The sequence below is a fragment of the Magnolia sinica genome, chromosome 2 (genome assembly GCF_029962835.1).
Source record: "Magnolia sinica isolate HGM2019 chromosome 2, MsV1, whole genome shotgun sequence".
NCBI classification, from domain to species: Eukaryota; Viridiplantae; Streptophyta; class Magnoliopsida; order Magnoliales; family Magnoliaceae; genus Magnolia; species Magnolia sinica.
This window is the reverse complement of record NC_080574.1, coordinates 2206444-2227629: the sequence shown is the minus strand read 5'-3', so window position 1 is coordinate 2227629 and position 21186 is coordinate 2206444. Positions and strand designations below refer to the sequence as shown.

At 38.6% G+C, this 21186-nt stretch overlaps 1 protein-coding gene across 1 annotated transcript; it reads right to left on the bottom strand.

Moving 5' to 3' along the window:
• Positions 1 to 8215: 8215 nt before the first annotated feature.
• Positions 8216 to 20246, bottom strand: LOC131231594 (uncharacterized). Its single transcript, XM_058227848.1, has 10 exons — positions 19432 to 20246; positions 18446 to 18612; positions 18271 to 18335; positions 16910 to 16950; positions 16449 to 16537; positions 16248 to 16361; positions 14401 to 14478; positions 14077 to 14142; positions 9167 to 9247; positions 8216 to 8498 (listed from the first exon to the last, which is right to left on the bottom strand). Exons 1-10 carry the CDS (start codon positions 19715 to 19717, stop codon positions 8391 to 8393), a joined length of 1095 nt encoding a protein of 364 aa, XP_058083831.1. The 5' UTR covers positions 19718 to 20246; the 3' UTR covers positions 8216 to 8390.
• Positions 20247 to 21186: the final 940 nt, after the last annotated feature.

Below are 21186 nucleotides of genomic sequence, written 5' to 3'. Positions count from 1 at the left end.
CTGATGGACGGTGTGGATATAAAACACATACATCAAGATGGGCCGGCAACACTCACTGAACGAGCTGAAAAAACTGATGGACGGTGTGGATATAAAACGCATACATCAAGATGGGCGGGCAACACTCACTGACGAGCTGAAAAAACTGATAGACGGTGTGGATATAAAACACATACATCAAGATGGGCCGGCAACACTCACTGAACGAGCTGAAAAAACTGATGGACGGTGTGGATATAAAACACATACATCAAGATGGGCGGGCAACACTCACTGACGAGCTGAAAAAACTGATGGACGGTGTGGATATAAAACACATACGTCAAGATGGGCGGGCAACACTCACTGACGAGCTGAAAAAACTGATGGACGGTTTGGATATAAAACACATACATCAAGATGGGCCGGCAACACTCACTCACGTGTTACACGGGTCACACCTAGTCCGCACCCTTCTGGTGATGTGGTTCTTTTGGAACGTCAGCAGGGGCTCAGAATCTATACATGCGTAGTGCGACAAATCAAAACGTCTAATTCGTGCATTTTGGATTGATCAGAACCGAACGATTGAATATCATGACTACCCTAACCTGAGATTAATGGGCAACAGTTTGGCGAATTCGGACAGCTAAATGTTATCCAAGTTAACCGTTCATTATATGTCTACTCATCGAACAGATAGGATATCATTGCGGTGCAGTTTTTATAGAATATGACCCATCTAATCCAGCTGCATGATCTGGACAGTTTGATTTGTTCAAATGCGTGGAACTTAAAGAATTTATGAGACGCGTGCGTACGAACCATCACACTCTTACGGAGCATCAATGGTTTTCAATTTTCATTTTGGCTTATGCCAATCTGGCATTGAGTCTGACATGTGAGCGTGCATGAGATGGGTTACATTGCAAAGATGCGAGTAGATGTCCTATTTGGAAAAGGAGTACTCCGTGTCAAATGCTGCACAAGTGATATGGAGATCCAAACCGTTCATTCGGTAGGACCAATAGAAAATGAGCCACATACATAAAATCATGCTGTTTTTATGATCACTGCCCTTTAATCGACAGGGTACAAATGCATACCACCCTTTAATCGGCAGGGTAGAAATGCACACTGAAAGACAATTAAACGGCAGTTGATATCAAATGAGAAAATATGCATTTTCATATGTTAACGTTTGAAGACAGCTCTAAATTCAATGCTGCATGTATAGCCACATTTCAGACATAAAATCTCCGCGACATATATTGAATATACAAACAACAAGAGCTTATTAATAACCCTTGCCTCCAATAGTAATCTTTGGTGGTAGTCACTCAGGAGATTCAACACCTGGTTAAGGGTTTGTGTAATAGCTCAATTTTTTAGGAACCAATCCTACTGTTTGCTTGTGTGTGAGTTTTAGATTAGCTTTATTTTTGGTCTCATATTCTCTCATGGTCAGGTCGAGATGATGGACGGAGTAAATTTATATCATCATTAGTGGGACCCACCGTATCTAAAAAAAATTAATAAAATAAAAATAAAAATTTTATCTTCCGCACATCTCCACCGCCTAATCATGTTCTCCATTTTTCCTTTCTTTTCGTACGGTAATGAGCACCGAACCTTTCCATGAAACGAAACTACCCACATTTCTCACTCTTCTGCCTCGTTCCTCACATTCATTAAAAAGAAAGGAAATATATAAATAAAGATTGAATCATATCAAAATTGGAGAAATTGAGAGAGAGAGAACCCGGTAGATCTAGAGAAAGAGAGCTCTTTATATCAAGAGAAAAAAAAAAATAGAGCGGAACCAGATCATCAGACTTTTAAGGTATGTAATCTTATCTTGAAGTTTATCATTTTTAGTTAATTATTATGCTTATTTATTTCAAAATTTTGATGGGAATATTATTGTCAGTTAATTATTATGTAGGGAATCATACTCATTTATGAATTTATATTTCATATATTTCTAATATTCAATGTTGAAATAATTTTCTTGTAAATAAAATTATCAAATTCATTTATGCATGATGTTATATATATATAATAAAATAAATTTACAGAATAAAATAAACAATTTATCTAAGTTTATATTTTAATTTATAAATTTTATATATAAAAATATTTGTTAATATTAAAATTAAAATGAGTTATTCTTAAATTTTAAAATTCATTTCTATAAAGGTAAACTATTAAAAATAGAATATGTCCAAATTAAGTTATGAATTTTTTAAATCAAATGTAATATAGTATATGCAGATAGATTTTATTATTTTAAATCAGAATCGTTGAATTTAACTCAGAATTATTTTTAATAAAAAAACAGAATTAATAACTTAAATTAATTTGTAAATTTTAAGCCTTGTTTAATATATGTATTTAATTTCATAAGTAATAATTAATTTAATTAAATTAATCTGAAATTTCAAATATTAAAATGATTTATTAATTTAATTTAAAGTAAAGTAGTTACAATTAAATGGTTAACAAGTAGTTAAATGAAAATTTTAATTTTTAGAGTTTGAGAATTAATATTAATTATATTAATTGGGAATTAAAAATTATTATTATTATTATTATTTTGTAAAAAATAAATTAATGTAAATCTAAATTTAAGGTGACTTTGAAGGCTTTAAAAATAATTAATTATAATTCAAAATTTTAGTTATTTGGTAAGTATTATGAACTTTGACTTATATGATTTCTTAAATTAATTAAGTCGAAATTTAATATGATATTAATTCAAACTTCTAATTATTATTCTAATTTAAACTCTAATTTAAGTTATAAAAATAAAATAATAATAGTAATAATAATAATTTAAATACAAGGTACAACTAAACTTTTATAAATTAATAAATAGGAATTTAAATTTTGAATAAAATAAATTATTTACATGGCAAATAAGTAGATAAATTCAAAATTTAACTTTTGAGACAAAATTGATATTTCAGCATTTTTCAGGAGTTCTTGTAAATTTTTCAGCACTATTAAAGAAATCAACTTAATATTTTAACAAATTTTAAAAACTAAAATTTAATACCATCGAATTTATGCACCTCTTATAAAACCTGCATTATAGTGCAGAAATTTAATTTATTAAATTATTATTTATATTATTTTTTTTTATTTTAGAATTGTTCATGTTATTCATGCTTTTCTATTGATTATTTAATTGTGAGAAAAATATATAGTTGTATTAATAGGTAGGGCGATTGTGTCTCTTGGGTGAGAGACCTTAAAACTAGCAAGTAGGACAATCGTGTCCCTTGGGTGAAAGACCCTAAAACTCACAGGATCCTTTGAAATCTCCTTTGTGTACGGCGTATGAATACAATTGTATGCGTGGACATACGTCAGAGGTACAACTGGAGCAGTAGTCTGACCAGCTAACGTATAAATATGTCCATCACTATGAGGTACTAGTGCGTGGACGTTAATGTAACGTAACTATCTACTTGAGTACGATGTTGTAAGAAATGATATAATTGTTATGAGAATTTATGAAATATATCACATGCATCACATTTTCACAATTATGTTGCTTAAATTCATTATTTGTATTCTATTTTTCTCTATTGTTATAAAAATTTGATATTATTTGAGCATGTTAAATTTTGAGTAAGAAATAACCCTACTGGGCTGTTATGCTCACCTCACTATAAAAAATGCATAGGTGCAGAGCTAGAATACTACGAGCAGGTATGCCTCTACTATTAGTTTTATTTTTTAGAAAATTAGGTTTAGTTTTAATTTAATTCAGTTTTTTTTTTTTTGTTATTTAGGTTTAGTTTATGTTCAAATTTCGATGTAAAAAGGGAAAACTATCAAGAAAGTTGAAGTTAATAAACACTTCAGCCGTATTTTATTTTAGATTATGTTGAATATTTATTCAATCACGTAAATTGTAATAAATATCATTATATTACAACTCACGAACTTTGAGATTCGAGTCCCGAAAACCTTATTCGAGTACCCGAATTTCAGAGTGTAACAGTTTGAGTACCATGAGTGGTGAAATTCCACTACGGCATGAGTGTATGGTGGTGTGTGTGCATGTTTTTTTTTTTTTTTTAAAATTATTATTTAAAAATCTCATCAAATAGTCATGCTCTCTTTAACTAACCTCTTGATGAGAATAAACAATTAGAGCCACGTTAACATAAAGGTAAAACATGAATGACTAAAAACAATTACAATTTTATAGTCTATGATATATGATGTCATCGTGTAAGTAGCAATTAATCTCACAATGTCATTAGAATGTTTGTAAATAATGAAGAAACACAAATCTCATAATCAATGTTCAATCATTAACAAAATATTAAATTAATCAAAATCAATCAACTCCAACATAACAATACTTATCCAGTTTCATGAGACATTTATCATCTCCATCATTTATCACTGTGGAACTCCATATTATGTAGTTGTCCATCTTTGTTCCATACAAAAACAATTTAGCCATAATCGGTAACCATATAAGATTTGAAGGAAGACTGTAATCTCACAAATTAATCACTTATGTTCATATGTTGGGTTGACATTGATTTATAATTTTGACATTGTATATCTCTTGCTTATCAATGTATCGTACTGCTTTTAGTAAGAATTGTAATTCTTATCAGCAACAAGTCCATCTTCGACCATAAATTACGTGGTCTACGTATGTTAGAGTAGTATTTATTGCACTTCCAAAAATCCTTTATTTCTAAATAAAAATATTTATTAAAGAAAAAAAATCCCCTATCATCCATAAGTCTTTTTATAATGTACTTGTCAGTGACAGAATAGATAATTAGCCATTTAATTCCGCCGCCCAATTTTGATGCCCCGATTACGGGCATTCAATTTGAATTGGACCACAATCAATTTTAGCACACCTACAAATTACACACGTGCAACAGTGGCAGAATTCTAGACCAACAGTTTAGGGTTTTCCAATTACATCAATCTTTTGCCATCGGCAAATCCGAAGTTGAATCAACGGTCCCGATCTGCTGCACGTATGCCTCAGTCTCAGGGGCACTGGACGCGGATTGCGTCCTAACCAGGGCTCCGTGGGACCCACAGTGATGTAAGTTTTTTATCCATGCCGTTCATCTCTTTTCTCATACCATTTTAAGAGTTGAGTAAAGAAATGAGGCAGGTCCACAGCTCCAGTGGACCACACCAAAGGAAGCTGCAGTGATAATGACACTCACCGTTGAAACCTTTCTAAGGGCCACCGTGATGTTTTTTTACCATCCAACCTATTCATAAGGTCATGTAGACGTGGATGAAGTGAAAAAGTAAATATCAAGTTGATCCGAAACTTCTCCAGCTCCCAAGAAGTTTTTAATGGTGGAAGTTCAATCCCCGCTTTGTGGTTCACTTAAGCCTTGGACCTGCCTCATTTTTTGGATAATAACTTAAAATGATCCGAGGAAAACGATGAACGGCGTGGATAAAACACTCACATCATTATGGGCCCCACAGAGCCCTATGGATTACCATCCGGGCGGGGATAGGACGCAATCCGCGTCCAGGGCACTGGATCAGCTCCATCTCAAAGCACAGCAGGTGCAGCCTGTCAACGCGCGCCAGATCATGTTCACGTAGAACCCACCTTATAAAAGGATCAGATGTCCCACACGTGCCAGGTGCCACGTGTACACAGGTAAGGCGATGGAGGCGATAGAGGCTTTTGGCTACTACGTGCTGAACACGAGCTATTGTTCTTGTTGCTGATGCGGGAGAATCCCATTTGTTCACGTGACAGGTTGGACCATTCATCCATTGGTCGCTTTCTTGTCTGTTTCTCGTTTGTCGTTTTCGTTCGTGCCTCCAGATTGTGTGCCGTACACGTGGCAACGTCATTTGATGATCCGGACCATGCATCCAGCGTACTCTGCAATTGATTGAACTCTAATCAAAATTTGCTTTGATTGGAATTAGATCATTACCCGTTGAATGGGAACCACTACCGGTTTTTGTACTCTTTTTCATAAATATGCCACCAACTAAATGGCTAGGATCGTCCAAACAATGTAATTTTTGTCTCATGGCCCACTCGATACCGAAAATACTAAATGAACGGTTTTGATATCGTCCACGTACGCCACATGTGTGGCCATAATTGTCTGCAGAAATGAGATGAATCCCGTCCACCGACACAAAAATATATAATTATAAACCATCCACTCTGCCGGAGTGTGTAGTTGATACGCAGGCAATCAGAAATTTCACGCTTCGCCATACGTTATCTCAATTCAATTTGTTTCGAGACCCATTGTAGTTAGGTTATAATCCATCGTCATACTGTTTACCTTTGATCGACGGGCATCTATGTTGAATTAGCATCTTTGGCTGTTTTCCATTTTGACCGTCCGTTGGATGTCCACCAATCAGCCACTTAGTAAATGAAATGAATGTAGTTTTTATTTTTTATAAGCCATCTAATCTAGGACCCTACAATTTGGACGGTTTAATTCAACTTAACTATATGCAACGTCTCAAGTTCTCAGTGCCTGAGTATAAACCCACACTCGACCAGAGCATCGGTATTTATCTTATTTTATACGTATCCAGCGGATCGTGATAAGAACAGGCAGATTGGGAATATCGTATTGAGTACAGCTGGTCATGTTAAGTACTGGGGAGATGATATGGCAGATCCACCTCTCCACGTTAAATGTGGCAAAGTTCTTCATGTATCTATCGGGACCGTCCGTTTATCCGGACTAATCGTATATGGTCCACGTTCTAAAACTATCGCGCATGTCTAGTATCCTCAAAGAATTGCCATCGACGACGAGGGCAACTGGATGGACGGTTCTGAATGATGAATCACCTGGTACCGGGGACAGGTGTCATCTCCTCACGGGACCTTGATTTGTACCTTGGGCCGGGAACAGCGTAAATATCGAACCCGAACCATGGCCCAACCTGTTTACGCTCCGATATCAGATGATCCTCACGACGACGGAATGAGAGAACATGAATCTTAGGTCAGTCAAACCACAGGCCGGTAGTGACCCCGCTAGTACAGGCGTCGGTTTTCGAAAGTCCGTGGGTCCCACCATGATGTATGCGATTTATCCACGTCATCAACCCATTTTGTCAGCTCATTTGAAGGCATGAGCCCAAAATCGAGGCAGATCCAAATCTCGGGTGGACCACATCACAGGAAAGTGGTTATTGAACGCCCACCATTAAAAACTTCATGGGCCACAAAAGTTTTGAATCAATCTGATATTTGTGTTTTCTCTTCATTAAGGTGTTCTTGACCCAATGAACAGGTTGGATGGCAAACACGACAGTGGGGCTTAGGAAACTGTAATGGGAGGCGTTCAATCCCCACTGTTTCCAGTAGTGTGGTCCACCTGAGATCTAGATCTGCGTCATTTTTGGCTCATGCCCTAAAATGAGCTGGCAAAATGGATGAAACACATACAACATGTTGGGGCCCACAGCTTTTCCAGCACCTACCTCGGTGAGGGGTGCAACCGAATCCGAGCCATGCCATTAGGCAAAAGTTGTTACAGGCGCCCCACCTGATCTGCTGATCCAGACCGTCAAACTGAGAGTCCATGCTGAAATGATGCTCCTAAAATCTCGCAATTGGAAAATGATCATCATCCAAAGTTTGACATTCTTTCCATCCAAGGCTACTACGTTTTTGTTGTTTTTCTTTCTTTTCAATTGCCTTTTTTACCGGCCACCAATTGGATGGTCAGTGTCAATCGTCGGACCCTCAGATCATGAACACCAAACCCTGGGGCCTAAAAGTACGGAGGAAGCACTAAAACCCAATTCAGCACAAATTTTCCACTGGAAATATATGACCCGCTTCAGCAATCCTGGTCATTGATCCGTCGCATCCAACCATGTTTAGACCACGCCCCAAAAATCCCTCAGATTTGAAGATTCCGGCACCCAATCCAGGGACTCTTTCCAATGGAACGTGGATCTATGCTAATTAGAAGGTTAAGAATATCCCATCAAGGAGATTATTGGGGCATAATCTATCCACCACGGGATGAAAAATGCCAGTGGTTCAGATTACCGAACCACAGCTCCGATTATCAGCATTGAATGAAGACTCGAACATAGTTCGAAAAGAAGGTGGCATGTCATGTAGTTCCTCAATAGAAAGCCAAACCAAATGCAGGATAAAATCAGAACGGGGGCCCTTGACAATGCCTCTGGAACAACAACAAGGACGGGGGACGATGGATCATAGCCACACAAAACAGGGTTAATTTGGTAATTCCATATCACATATTGGAAAATTTCCCTAACATCCCCCAAAAATACAAGCACGTGTACATTAGGATTAGGACCTGAGCTGCATGACATGCAGATCTTTAATACTTCTAATTCAAAATACAAAATATAACACATATGCAAAGCATCTAACTACCAGAGCAGCCCAGATGGAATTTTCGCACCTTCATTCTTCCATTCAGCGCAAGCGCCAGAACATCCAATTCCTCCACAAACCAGAGCTCCGATACTACAGCCTGAAATGAATTCCAAGGAAGCTACTCTTACTCACATGCATAGAATTGGATAAAAAAAGGATCTAAAAATAAGAAGAAGAAAGCATATGATATCCAATAACTGCATGCAACATGCACATATGTGCATGTAACAGTAGCGATTACATGCATTGCATGACAGTGGAAGTCAGGTGTAATGCATCTACCAATGTAACCCTAGAAATTTGCAACTGGGTTGGGCTGGGTGGCCTGGGCTGGCCTCGACCTGAATGCAGACAGGGCTGGGCCAAGTATGAGAGGTTAAACATTCATGGGTTGGACCAGGCCAGGTTGTCGGTTCAGATAACTAAGTGGGCCAGGCCTGATAATTTGGCACAGTCACTGCGACCTAAGATTGATGGCCTAAGTATTTGCTTAGCTGGTCCAGCCTGGCAGAGCACGATTCCTTAGCTTGCTAGCTGTGTTGGGTTTGCACTTGGGTCCTCAGCCCATCATGGGTTGGACATGGACATGCTACGCTCTGGCCCATTTGTGACCCTAAACACTGGTAGCTCACACCGGAAATGCAGGTACGTGCTCCTGGTGTAGTATGCAGAGCCAGGGGATATATGCAGGTCAGAGTTAGTTTCAAGATCAAAGACTACTTCGAGCATCATATATGACATCCATGGTTTGAAAGAAACAACTACCTTAAAGCCACTGATACGATTGTTAATGCCAGCAACTAGCTCATGGAAGAATTGAAGTTGATCAAAAGGCCTTTGTGTTGCCTGCATCAGACAAAACTTGGATAGTAAGAATAAGAGCAGCCCAAACCATGATGCAGAACTGTAGAATGCTTCAAAAGAAGCAAGAATGTACCCGTGACACTTAGAACAAACCTCCAATGGCTGTTTTTCATCAACTATCTTAACCTTGGTGTCAATAACAAATCGATTTGGCATGTTAATGAGTTTCAGATTTCATCAACTTAATATAAGATTTTAAATACGTAAAATTCAAATGAATCCATATGTAAGATGGAATCTAAGAATTCCCGTATGAACTTTTAAATTATCAGCCGTTTGAAGGTTTGATGAGGTTGGGTCTGCTGTTTGAAAGCAGTTTGCTTCTACTCCTCGCATTGGTCTTCTAGTTGGATCTATTCTGTTAAACACCTTCGATTACAGCAACAATAACGTCACCAATATGAGCATATCGATGATCAAATGTCTCTCTTTTGGTTCTTTAAAGTTTTGATTATTTCCTTTTTCCCGAGGGATCAAATTCCATTCTGTATTTTAGTCATTTTCAAAGTCATTAATTGATGGTCAGGACATCCTTCCAAGCAACTTACCATGGCTCTATTATTAAAAAGGATAGGGGTGATTGATGAGCAAGTTTCCAATAGAATTAAAGCTGGGTGGATGAAGTGGAAATTGGATGAGCCTTTTGAAAGTTGTGTGATCGCCACAAGCCATGGATGTAAGGATGATTAGGAAGGATTTGAGAGAGAGAGAGAGAACTCATGAGCAATGAAGACGGGAGGTGCCTCAATGAGGGGAACAAAAATAAGGTTTTGGTCTGGAAAATAAAATGGATAGACTTTTCTCTCCAAATGAAGAGGAGCCTTCAGTTCACAGATATAATGACTCTTCACTCAGCCCACTGCCATGGTTACAACCACAGTTTTAACTCAACTCGATTGAATTTCAGGTCGAATCAATGGCAAAATCGTTTTCATCAAGTTTTTTTGAGTTGGAAACTCTAAGAGTATAAGTCAATTTTGGGTCGAATCAATAGGAAAATCATTTTCATCGATTTTTTTCGAGTTGGAAACTCTACAGAGTCAAATCAATTTCTGTCTAGGTTTGTAAGGTTTTCTACTACGTTGCATCTTTTTATTAATTTATGCATTTTATAATACATTTTGATTTAATAATTCAACTGTTTATTGTCAACCTAACTCGAGTTTTGGCTGACTTTTTTAGTCAAATCAGTCCCATGGACTTTCAAGTACTGTTTTTCGTTTTTCAACCAAGGTTGCAACATTATTACTTCTTTGTCTCGCTCTTTTCTTTAGGCCCTTGTGCCAGTTGGGTTCCATCACATGGCTTAGTGGTAGACGGGGTGTGTGTTTCAACACTGACGTCATGGGTTCCAGCGCCCATATGAGGGGTGTGTGTGTGTGTACTTTCTTGTGACAGTATTCAAATTGAGTGTGCTTTTATGTGGCTTGCAAGAAGACATTGATCACCTTCCTTGACCCTATATTGGGCGGGGAAACATGATATAAAGATTTGATGGAGCATCTCATTGGCCCAAAAGAGACTGCAAGTGTTAGGCTCACTTTTTCATGGTCCATATCATTCATCTGGTATGGTGAGCGATCAAGAATACAAGGTGGAGCGGTACTGATCCCGGTTTCATAGGGAGACAGATTGACCCCATAAATCATCCCCACTGAATGTCTCAACTTTCAGATAGGATCCCCAGTAATTTCAAACATTGGGGTTCTAATCACGCATGGAACTCTGCCTAGCAGCAATTGTGCCAACCAGTCCCCAACCCAGGTAAAGGAGGCTGGTTGATGTCAGGTGGGCAGCTGGATGTTGAACTTTCACCAAGCAATCATGAAAACTCCCAACTTCGAATTTGGTGAAACAGGATTTGCAAAAGACAACACCAAAATAGCTCTCCCCAAATAACTGGGATATGATGATGATCAGTATAGAGTTTGTTAAATTGTCAAAATGCCAAATTCCTCTCAAATGGTAAACCACAACTGAAGTAACTAAACGAACAGTTAGTTTGATTGGACAACAAAAGGGAGCTTAACAAATTTGGCAACTATGGGGAAAACGGAGTAACTTCAAATTAACATGACCATTCATTAGAAACCCATTGCAATGTATTGATCTAAGGTTGATAGAGTAGTAAAGTTCCCATATATTTTTATTTTTTAAAAAAAATGGGTTTTTCCATATCAGTTTGTTCCCTGGTGTTAAAAATTAGCAAAATAAGAAACAAGAGAAGTTGCAGCATCTTGAACCTGCCTTTACACACACACACACAAAAGGAACAAGACAAATAGCTGCCATTTTCTTTCTATTTTGGTAATGAAATAGTGCAAAATTACACTATTGTATTGCTAAAACAAGGAAGAAAAAATAAAAATAATAATAATAAATGTTAGCCAAAAAAAGAAAAAAGAAAACAAAGTTGTATCTAACAAACAAGGTGGGTATGAACAAAGGTGTTCCGTGTCCATTATGATACGGCCGTAAAGGCCGATACTTATAGGCAATTGATGCAGGACAGAATGATCTAACCTAATATGATGTCAAGAAATTAAAAGACAGATTATCTAGAGCAATGGAACGATAAAATAAAGCTAATTTACCATAAATTTAGAAATTTCATATTCATGACATCTCCAAATTCAAGCCTATGACAGTCCCGCAATGCGAATATCATAAATTACTGATTAACCATGACCTATGGGAGAGAGAACCACCATCCTAGCATGGGGTTAAATCTGAATTCAATAAAAACCATGTGTCTTCTAAGAGTTTTAACATGTTAGGGTCGTTTAAAGGCTAGTGAATGTGGGAAATATGTTTGGGGTATCTAGGCTTAGAGGAATTAGGGTTTGGAATATTCGGGTTGAGGTTTTGGGTTAGGATTTCAAATTTTGGGTTTAAGGGATTTATGATTTAGGGTTTCTAGAAATAGGAATATGTGTTTAAGTTGTGGGAATTAGGGATTTACGATTTGGATAAGGGATTTTGGAATTTGGGAATTTTAGGGTTAGGGTTTTAGAGAGATTATGATTAGCATTTTAGAGATTTCAGGTTAGGATTTTAGGGATTTGGGATTTTCAGAACTATAGTTTTGAAAACTAAGTTTGCATGGATTAGGGGTTGTAGAAAGAAGAAGAATGAAGGTTTAAAATAAGAAGAAAGAAGAATAAAAGGAGAGATGAAGAAGAAAGAAGAATAAAAAGAGAGAGATGAAGAAGAAAGAATAAAAGAAGAAGAGAGAAGATGATACCTTATGAGGAGAGAAAAGAGTGGAAAATATAATTAGAGAATCACTCCCCTGGTTTCGCACCACCAATCCAATCACATGATGAAATTTTGCTCAATCTCAAAGCAAAAGGTGAGAAATCTCTTTCATTCATAACATGCATAACGGCTAAGGTGGGAACGCCCAACCCTTTATAGTCACGAAAAAGACCTTTTATAAAAAGGCGCTCTTAGCTAAGATTCTCAACATAAAGAAGATTCTCAACATAAAGACGCTTAATGAATTAAAAGTTGTTCTTAACTCCCTAATCTCAACACAAATATGAGTTATACAAAAAATAACGAAACATGTAAACAAACTGAACAAACTAAACAACTAAAAAATTTCATGGCCCATGTGGGTCCATGATGAAGATATCAGATGATGATGATCCAACTGTCAGAATGGTACACGGTCGAAATCCAACGGTCCAATCATCGTATCCACTCGATCCAACAGTCTGATGTGTTCATCAAGCTCATATATGCAGCCCACATACATCTTCCCAGCGTGGGGTTTTCAAAGATACACAAACATGCACGTGGGGTCTTCAACGTGGCTAGGAATGTAAATTGGGTCAAGTGGGCCCCATGTAATGGTCGTCTAGCCATAAAGAGACTAGCTTAGCCCTCCTCTTTTGGTATGTTGCTCGGATGTCCTCATCAATAACGGTCGTGTCCGTTACACGAGACGGGGGTGAAATAGGGAAGTTGGTTTTTTTTTTTTTTACCGTTTTGGCCGTTACGGGGCATAACGACTGTTACCCCCGTAGAGGTCAAAAAACGGCCACTTTTTTCCATTTAAATCCATTTTCTCCTCATTTTTCCACTTTTCTTATTCCAAAAAGTTCCCTAGAATATTCTAAAATAGATCTCCACCACTCTTATAGTAGTTTTTAAGATTAAAACCATAGATTGAAGTGATTTAGGTGAATAGAAGCTTCGAGGGCTATTTTTTCAAAATTTTGAAAAAAATGATATTTGTGCCTTTTTCCGATTTCTAGTTCTAATACTTGATTGCGATGTGTAAATATTAGAGACATGACAATGTTCATAAATTCACCAAACAACCAAATACAACATTCTCACCAAAGAGAAGACCGATACACTACCATAAACATGTTCAAAACAAAAACTGAATATATATTTGAAATATTTACATCATTCTGGATTTTCTAAATATTTTGCAGAATTTTTCAGGTTAAAAAATATATATATATATATATATATATTCAACCATTACGGGAGTCATAAGAGTCATTACACCCCTATATAGGCCATTACAACTAATACCCATATGGGTAATAGTGGTGATCATTACGGCCACTGTTACTGATACGGAATACCTTGGTATGAATATTGATCTCCTAAAAGCATTATTTGCAAGAAATTTACAATTTAGATCACAAAACTACACCACAACACCTACTTGCATTGAAAATTAGGGGTTTCTCAATGATTTGGCCGATGAAATGGCCTTAAAGGTGATTTCTACATCAACATGATGATAGGAAGAAAGGCAAAAGATATTAGCAATTTCTGTAAAGGTTTACCTCTGAAGAAACGTTTGGGTGTCCTAGAAGCCTTGCAAAGGACGTGTGAAGCAAAACAGGATCATACTGCACCATAGAGAAATAACATGAGCGAAACAGCCCACTGTTCCAGAATATCCTAGATACAGAATTTCATGATTTTAATTGTAAGCAGAAAGTACAAGTTAAAGAACCCGATGACCAGAGCAAGTTAAAGAAGGCAACTTAAACGCATGTCCTTAAATTTTCTATTCATGCTCTGATGACTACAATCTGATTTTGATACGATAGCAGAAATATATCAGAAATTCAAAGTATATGATATTTAAGTAGTTTGCATCTTACAAGTTGCTTTTTGGGTGCACGAGGAAGAGCATCTCTCAACTTGGCACGAATGGTAACGGGATCTGTGCCGGAAATTACCTGCACTCATAAATTAAAAAATAATAATAATAATAAATAAAACCATGGTTGGGAAACTAGTTGCAGAATTCAGCAAACAGCATTTTTTATTTTTTTTTCAAATTTTGTTAGCAAAGACTTTAATTGATCATCAGAAACCACAAAAACTAAAGATAAATAAAAGACATTAGGCCCATTCATGCTCATAAAAAAAATATGCAAGGTCTTCTGGTTTCGGTACACCGCAGGCCAACAAAATGATTCAATTTCACCAAACCTTTATATTCTCTAAAACGCTAGTTGATGTTTCTTCTTCTTCTTCTTCTTTTTGTGATAGGCAAACACTAGTCCATCATTAGTGAATAGAGGAACAAATTTTCTTCAAAACTAACCAACTCTTCAAATAAGCTCCAAGTATGGATGGTACACGTGCAACACACATGTAGAGAGAGTAGAAGAGAGGGAAAAAAGAGTTAGAGCCAGGGAAACATGTGGCATACACGGAGAAAAAAAAGAAAAAGAAAAAACGAAGGGATCAACACTGGACGATCCATCCCAACTTTTCCAAATCTGTGGCACACTTGAGCTCTAGATCTCCATCGTTTCCGGCTGACGTGCTAAAATGAGCCAAAGCAAAAGATGTACAGAGTGGATTTCACAAAGTCATCACGGTGGGTCTCGCACGGGCTCCTTAACACTACATCTATTGTGCGGGGTACGGGAAAAGAAGAAGCAGGTGTGGGCTGCTCCTTGGAAGGAGTTGAAAAGACAAAATGCCCTCAGGTTGAGGGGCTACACAAATGAAAAGGCAAAGGCTTAGCCTCTACCCAAGACTAATTAGAGGGGTACAATTGGCCAGCCACTTGCGTTATATATGGTCTATGGATAAGACGAGGGCGAAGAACCATACATGCATAAAGGGATTTCAGTATATGGGCCCAGTCTTCAAAACAAGATTGAAGGACTAGCATACATCCGAACCAAACAAAATGAATAATGTCTTATCACAATTAAATCAGGGAAGACAAGGAACCAAAAAACTAGATGAAATTTACATATGCCATCAACGTCGTTGTCGTCATTGCAGTAGCCTTTTCCCAGCTATTTGGGGCCGGCCTTATGAATCCTATTTCGCCAACCACAAGATTTGAAATAGGAATTCTCATAATTGATTGGCAAAAGTTTGGTGACCCGCAGCACACTTGTCATCAACCTCCTTTACCCAGGCTCTGGACCTGCTCGCATGTTGCCATCAGAAAGTTTTCTTAGAAAATTTATGTGTGTATGTATATCAACTATGAGGATATGGAATAATAAGTAGATATAAAAGCTTATCTAAATCAATATATGTCCCATCTTAGGTTGTAGTGGTCTGAAGGGAGCAATAGAGCTTATGGCAAACAGCGCCAAGCTGGTGTCTGTGACACAACTTACAAAGATGCATAATTGGTTTATCCATTGATATACAAGCGGTGAGTTTTCCTTAATATATAAGAATCTATGCACATATTCATGCATGTCCACTTGTTCTTTACTTACGAGCACAGGTAGTTTTGAAATTCTTTTAGAAAGTTATACCAAAACTAGGGATAATGTATTGGTTATGCACTTGGTTTTTTAGAGACATCTACATGTTTGAAATTCATGCTTCACCCCTTTAGCCACCCAATCTAGTTAGTTGATAATTGAGTTTTAGCTACCACAAAATTATGACGAAAAAAGATCCATAGATAGTACTGGTATGCATGAATGGAAATGGCAGAAAAAGAAAAAGGTTAAAAGGGAAGAACCTGCCAGCACCCCAGAAGCACACCAGTGGAAGTCAATACCACTCTATCTAAGACAATTTTCAGTGGACAGAGAACCTCTGCAACAGCTTTAACTGCACTCACCTCAGCCTCAATCTAACAAACAGAATGAGATCCTTTAACAGGGAGAAGACACAAATTTGGATGCGAAAAAAGACATTAAGAACTGATGTATCTAAATACCTCATTTTCAGTTGCAAAAACAGGTTCAAGGTGATGAGAGGCATGAAACATACTAAAGTGAAACAAACTTGTATTCTGGAACCAAATCACTAGCCAATAGAAGACTGAACATGTCAATATATGATAGGAGAAATACGTTCTGTTAAAATGGAATTAAACTTTATTACAAAGGGCCTGTTTGGATAGAGGCATCTCCAATGGAACTGGAGATGGTAGCCCCTATCACTTTTATTTTGGCAAGACAGGGAAATAAACAGCTTGGAAAGTTCCATCCTTCCAGTGCTGTCCTGACTTTCATCGATGATTTCTTGGATAAAACAAACGCCCATGTAAAAAATATGGGAATCAGGGTACCCCTCCATCCAAACAGACCTAAAATTGAATCATCATTACTTCAGTTTTAACTGGCCATATGAAAGTGACAGTTTGGACTAATGGGATAGAACTATAGAAGTCCTTACCTTTGTCAAAATAGGGAAGAAAGATGGCCCTCACAGCCTGCCTGCAGCAAGTCATATAAAAGTGTGGATGTGTGACCCATGCATCCCACTTTGGTGGAAAAAAGGAGGGGAAAAAAGGAAAAAGAAAAACTATCAAAATAGATTTTGAGGCTATGAGTTCATGGCGAAGGAAGAGACAGAGATATACAGCAGAATTATAATAGTTTATATTGGCAGAAATATCAGCAAATTTTTTATTATAACACAATTATTGGAACGACAGTGCTATATGGCAGAGTGTTCAGCAGTTAAGGCAACATGAGCAAAGATTGAGTGGTGTAGAGATGAGGATATTTAAGATGAATGTGTAGGAAGACTAGAAAGTATAGGATAAAGAGTGAAGTCATCTAAAGCATCTAGGAGTAAAGATGAAAAGATGGAAAGCAGAATGAGAAGGTTCAATCACATGCAATGAAGATTAGAGACAACTATGGTAAGAAAGGGTTTATTACGGTTGAAGGGCCTGAAAAGAGGATGAGAGGAAGATTTCAAATGACTTGGATTGAAATGGCGAGAAGGGATTGAAGGGTTTTTCACTTCTTGAGGATAGGACCTTAGATAGGAAACAGGATCTGTAAAGTGGGCCCCAAATAACTGGAGTAGGGCTATGATGATGATGGACTGAGTTATAACATCCGCACAATAATAGAACCCAATGCAATTTTACAATAACATGGCTTTAAGGCATCATAGGAAGAAAACCAAAGAAACAGAAATGAGGAAACTTCATAAAGTTAAACATAGTACAACTAAGAGGTAGCAGTGATAGTGCAATCAAGTTCACTTTTTTTCTGGGGCCGGCAGGGATGGGAACTTCAAACAGAGTGGAATTGTTGAGCTGTAAAGGTCGGGGTGGAGAACATCGTCAATCAAGTGGGTGGGCCTCTAGTGGTTAGAGGGGACCCAGCCATTTGGATCACCAAACCAATGAGCCCCACTTACATCAGGACACTAAACAATTTAGTTCACTTTTTTTGGGGCCAGCAGGAACGGGAAATTCAAACATAGCGGAATTGTTGGGCTATGAAAGTTGGGGTGGAGATCTTCGTCAATCGGGTGGGTAGGCTTCTGATGTTGGAGGGGACCCGGCTGTCACCAAACCATGAGCCCCACTTGCATCAGGATACTAAACACTCTCCGTTACATCAGAATCCTATGATTCCTCTTCAAAACAATCATGTTGCACATGATCTAAAGCATAAAAATGAAAATCATCCAGATGACTATTTCTAATGATATAAAAAGGACATAAAATAATAATCAATAAAAAACACTCATATGCAAAGAAATTTCCTGAAGAAGAAATACAAAGGAACACTTACGAGATGGGTTCTGCAAATTCCGGACTAAGGTACAGCACATTAGCACGAACTGGAGGATTTGCAGCCTGCACACATGAAGTGGCAGGGCATAATTTTTTTTTTTTTTTTTTTTTTTAAATGAGAAAAGATGGGGCTATTTCTGGAATTCACTAGCTCAAGAATTATGCATATATACCTTAAGAACAGGGGCAACAAGGCCATCCTTCAATGTGAAAATATCAGAAAGGGATAGTGACTGAGAAGTCTCTCCCCCTTGGAGAAACACCGGACTCTTCTCATCCAAATCCTGAGCCATTTTATCGTACAATACTGACCGTTGGTCTGAAGTCGAGACATTGGATCCTGTCCAGTGTAGCTAAGCTGCTAAATCACTATGTGGTGCACTTGGGTGGGGGGGTGGTTGGTAGATCTTCCAGTGGTTCAGACCTTTTCTCTGTGTGGGGCGCCCACCTGCGGTTGGATGATGGAGCGAAAATGTCCTTAAAATGAACAATCGCAGCCATCAGACTGGTCAAACTTTTCAATTTTGCACAAGGAACGTCTTTTTACCATCCATCTACAGTGGGGCCACCAGATGAACATTCTGAACTGCTGAAAGGCGGATCCACCTGAACCCGACAAAAATGCTGGTAAATCGAGCAGGGCATTGTGTATTTCCTCTTCATCCCGTGCACGCCTCAGATGTTCTGGTGCATATTAGCAAAATCCAAGGGGATCATCTAACATGCACTGGTCGGTTCCATAACAGAAAACCACAGCCAGACAAACTGGGAAAAAACAAAGGTTTAAAACATAGTCCGAATGCATCGTACCCCCAAATGAATTCATCATGTCAGAGCTCGGCGTTGCATTGAATTTCATTAGAATTCACTGAGAAGGAATGCATCGACGGTACGATGCGTTCGTATCCGAAGGCATCGACAGTTCAGATCATTGCATATTGCAATGCAAACTCTTATTGTGATAATTTGAACGCTGATCTGAACAATTGGTGAATGGCACACAACTGCGCAGGTTAGCAAAACCCTACCCAGAACACTTGAATTCCCAAAATGAGAGGGGAAAAAAAAAAAAAAAAAAAAAACGGAAGAGAATTTTCCAAAGAAAAGCAAATGCACGAAGAAAATGGAAAAGGAAAAGATATGATAGTCTGAGTATTACCTGAATCAGTCGATTGCTGGCTTTCGGGAGGAGTGGAGTTCTGCAGCGCCATTCGAAACCCTAGGAAGAAGAGAAAGGCAGAGGAGAACCAGATGATCGCTACCGTTTTCTCGCGGCTCCACCAATTTGGATTTCGAACCCTCGCCATCCGTCTCTCTTCTCTGCGTTTCCGGGTTTTTGGTACGCCTGAAAGACGAATAGTATGGTGCGAGGCCCGGGACTTCGCAAGGTGTACGCGGGTTTTCAATTCTGAAAAGTGGGGCCCGTGGCTAGTGATCCATGCCATTAATCTGTTGCTTCCTACCTGAATCTTTCAAATTGAAACATCGTAGAGACCAATCTTGCGAACTTGTTCAGTTGAATGTGGACCGCTGCATTTCTCTTCTAACCATCCTGTAGCATTCAAATCTAACGGTCGAGATTGTCCCCGAAAGTTCTATCTTCTTTTTTTAATGGCATAGTCCCATACGGTGGGATTCTATGGGCAACGGTGTGGATTGCCGAATGGTGGGCTGCATTCGTCGTCAGAATTGAAAACGCGTGGATACTGGGCAAAAAGGCTGATTGCGTGTATTGTAAGTCCGCTGCCTGGAGAAAAGAAGCAAGCGTCGCAATCTCCACCTTACACGGCATGACCCAAAAGGACGGCCGACGTATGACAACCCACGATTGGAATTTTGCTTGTTGGAACCGAGCCGTTGAACAATCTTCGCTTTGGCCTATGAGTGGTAGGTCCCACCACTCGACTGGCTACCACGTACTGCTTCACCCTTTTGAGGAACAATAGCATAACATGTAATGTGAATGATATACCAATCCGGCGCCCTCCAATCTGTGCAGGTGCTCATCGATTTGGACCATTCAACAGATGTCTTACCTCGTTGATGGGCCGCCCTCCGGCCTGATTTCTAATTTGCAAAGTCTGTAAAACAGGGAGGCAATAAATCGGATGGTTAGAATCACCCACACAAGATTTGAGGGCTATAGCCAATCTATGAGGGGTCCCATCCTCCGAATGCTCTAGATTGGCAAGTTTGCATACATCGAATGTATCTGGATAATAGCATACTTGATGGATGGGAGTGGCAATGGGCCGGATTTGCGGCGGGCCGGACCAGCCATGGAAAGGGGCCTAGCAAGAACAGCAGGCCCACACCAAAGCCCGAAATTTGGTCAGGCCAAGAACATACATGGCCCAAAGACTGATCAAATCCCCCTTTCGAAAGGTGGATATTCCTAATCCATCCATTGATCAGGTGGGCCCACGTGCACAAAGAAACATATTTAAGAAAATGAAAACCACCGGTCTACATGCAAGGTGCATGTGCTGCTAGCCGATGACGGAAACAGCTACTTGCGGGATACAACACGCCACGTTTAACTCCGACCGGGTCAATCTAAAATAACCCGAGCCCGAAACTATCCTGCAAATTGATCAGTTCATACATGCCAGGTCCAAGCCTAGCACGTGGGGCCAAATGGTGGACAATACCAACCCGTTAGTCATTGATATGCCAAAGTGATAAAGCTATCTGCGGGGCCAACCTTGATGTATGTGAGACATCCACTCCGTGGATCAGTTGCCTAAGATCATTTTAGGGCATGAGCCCAAAAAATAATTTGATACAAAACTCAAGTAACCTGTTTGTGGCCGACCGGGATGTATGTGCTCCAACCCGTTAATAAAGTGATTACAACTAGGACTAAGGGAAAAATCAAATATCGGCCTGAACCAAAACTTGCGAGCGATAACAA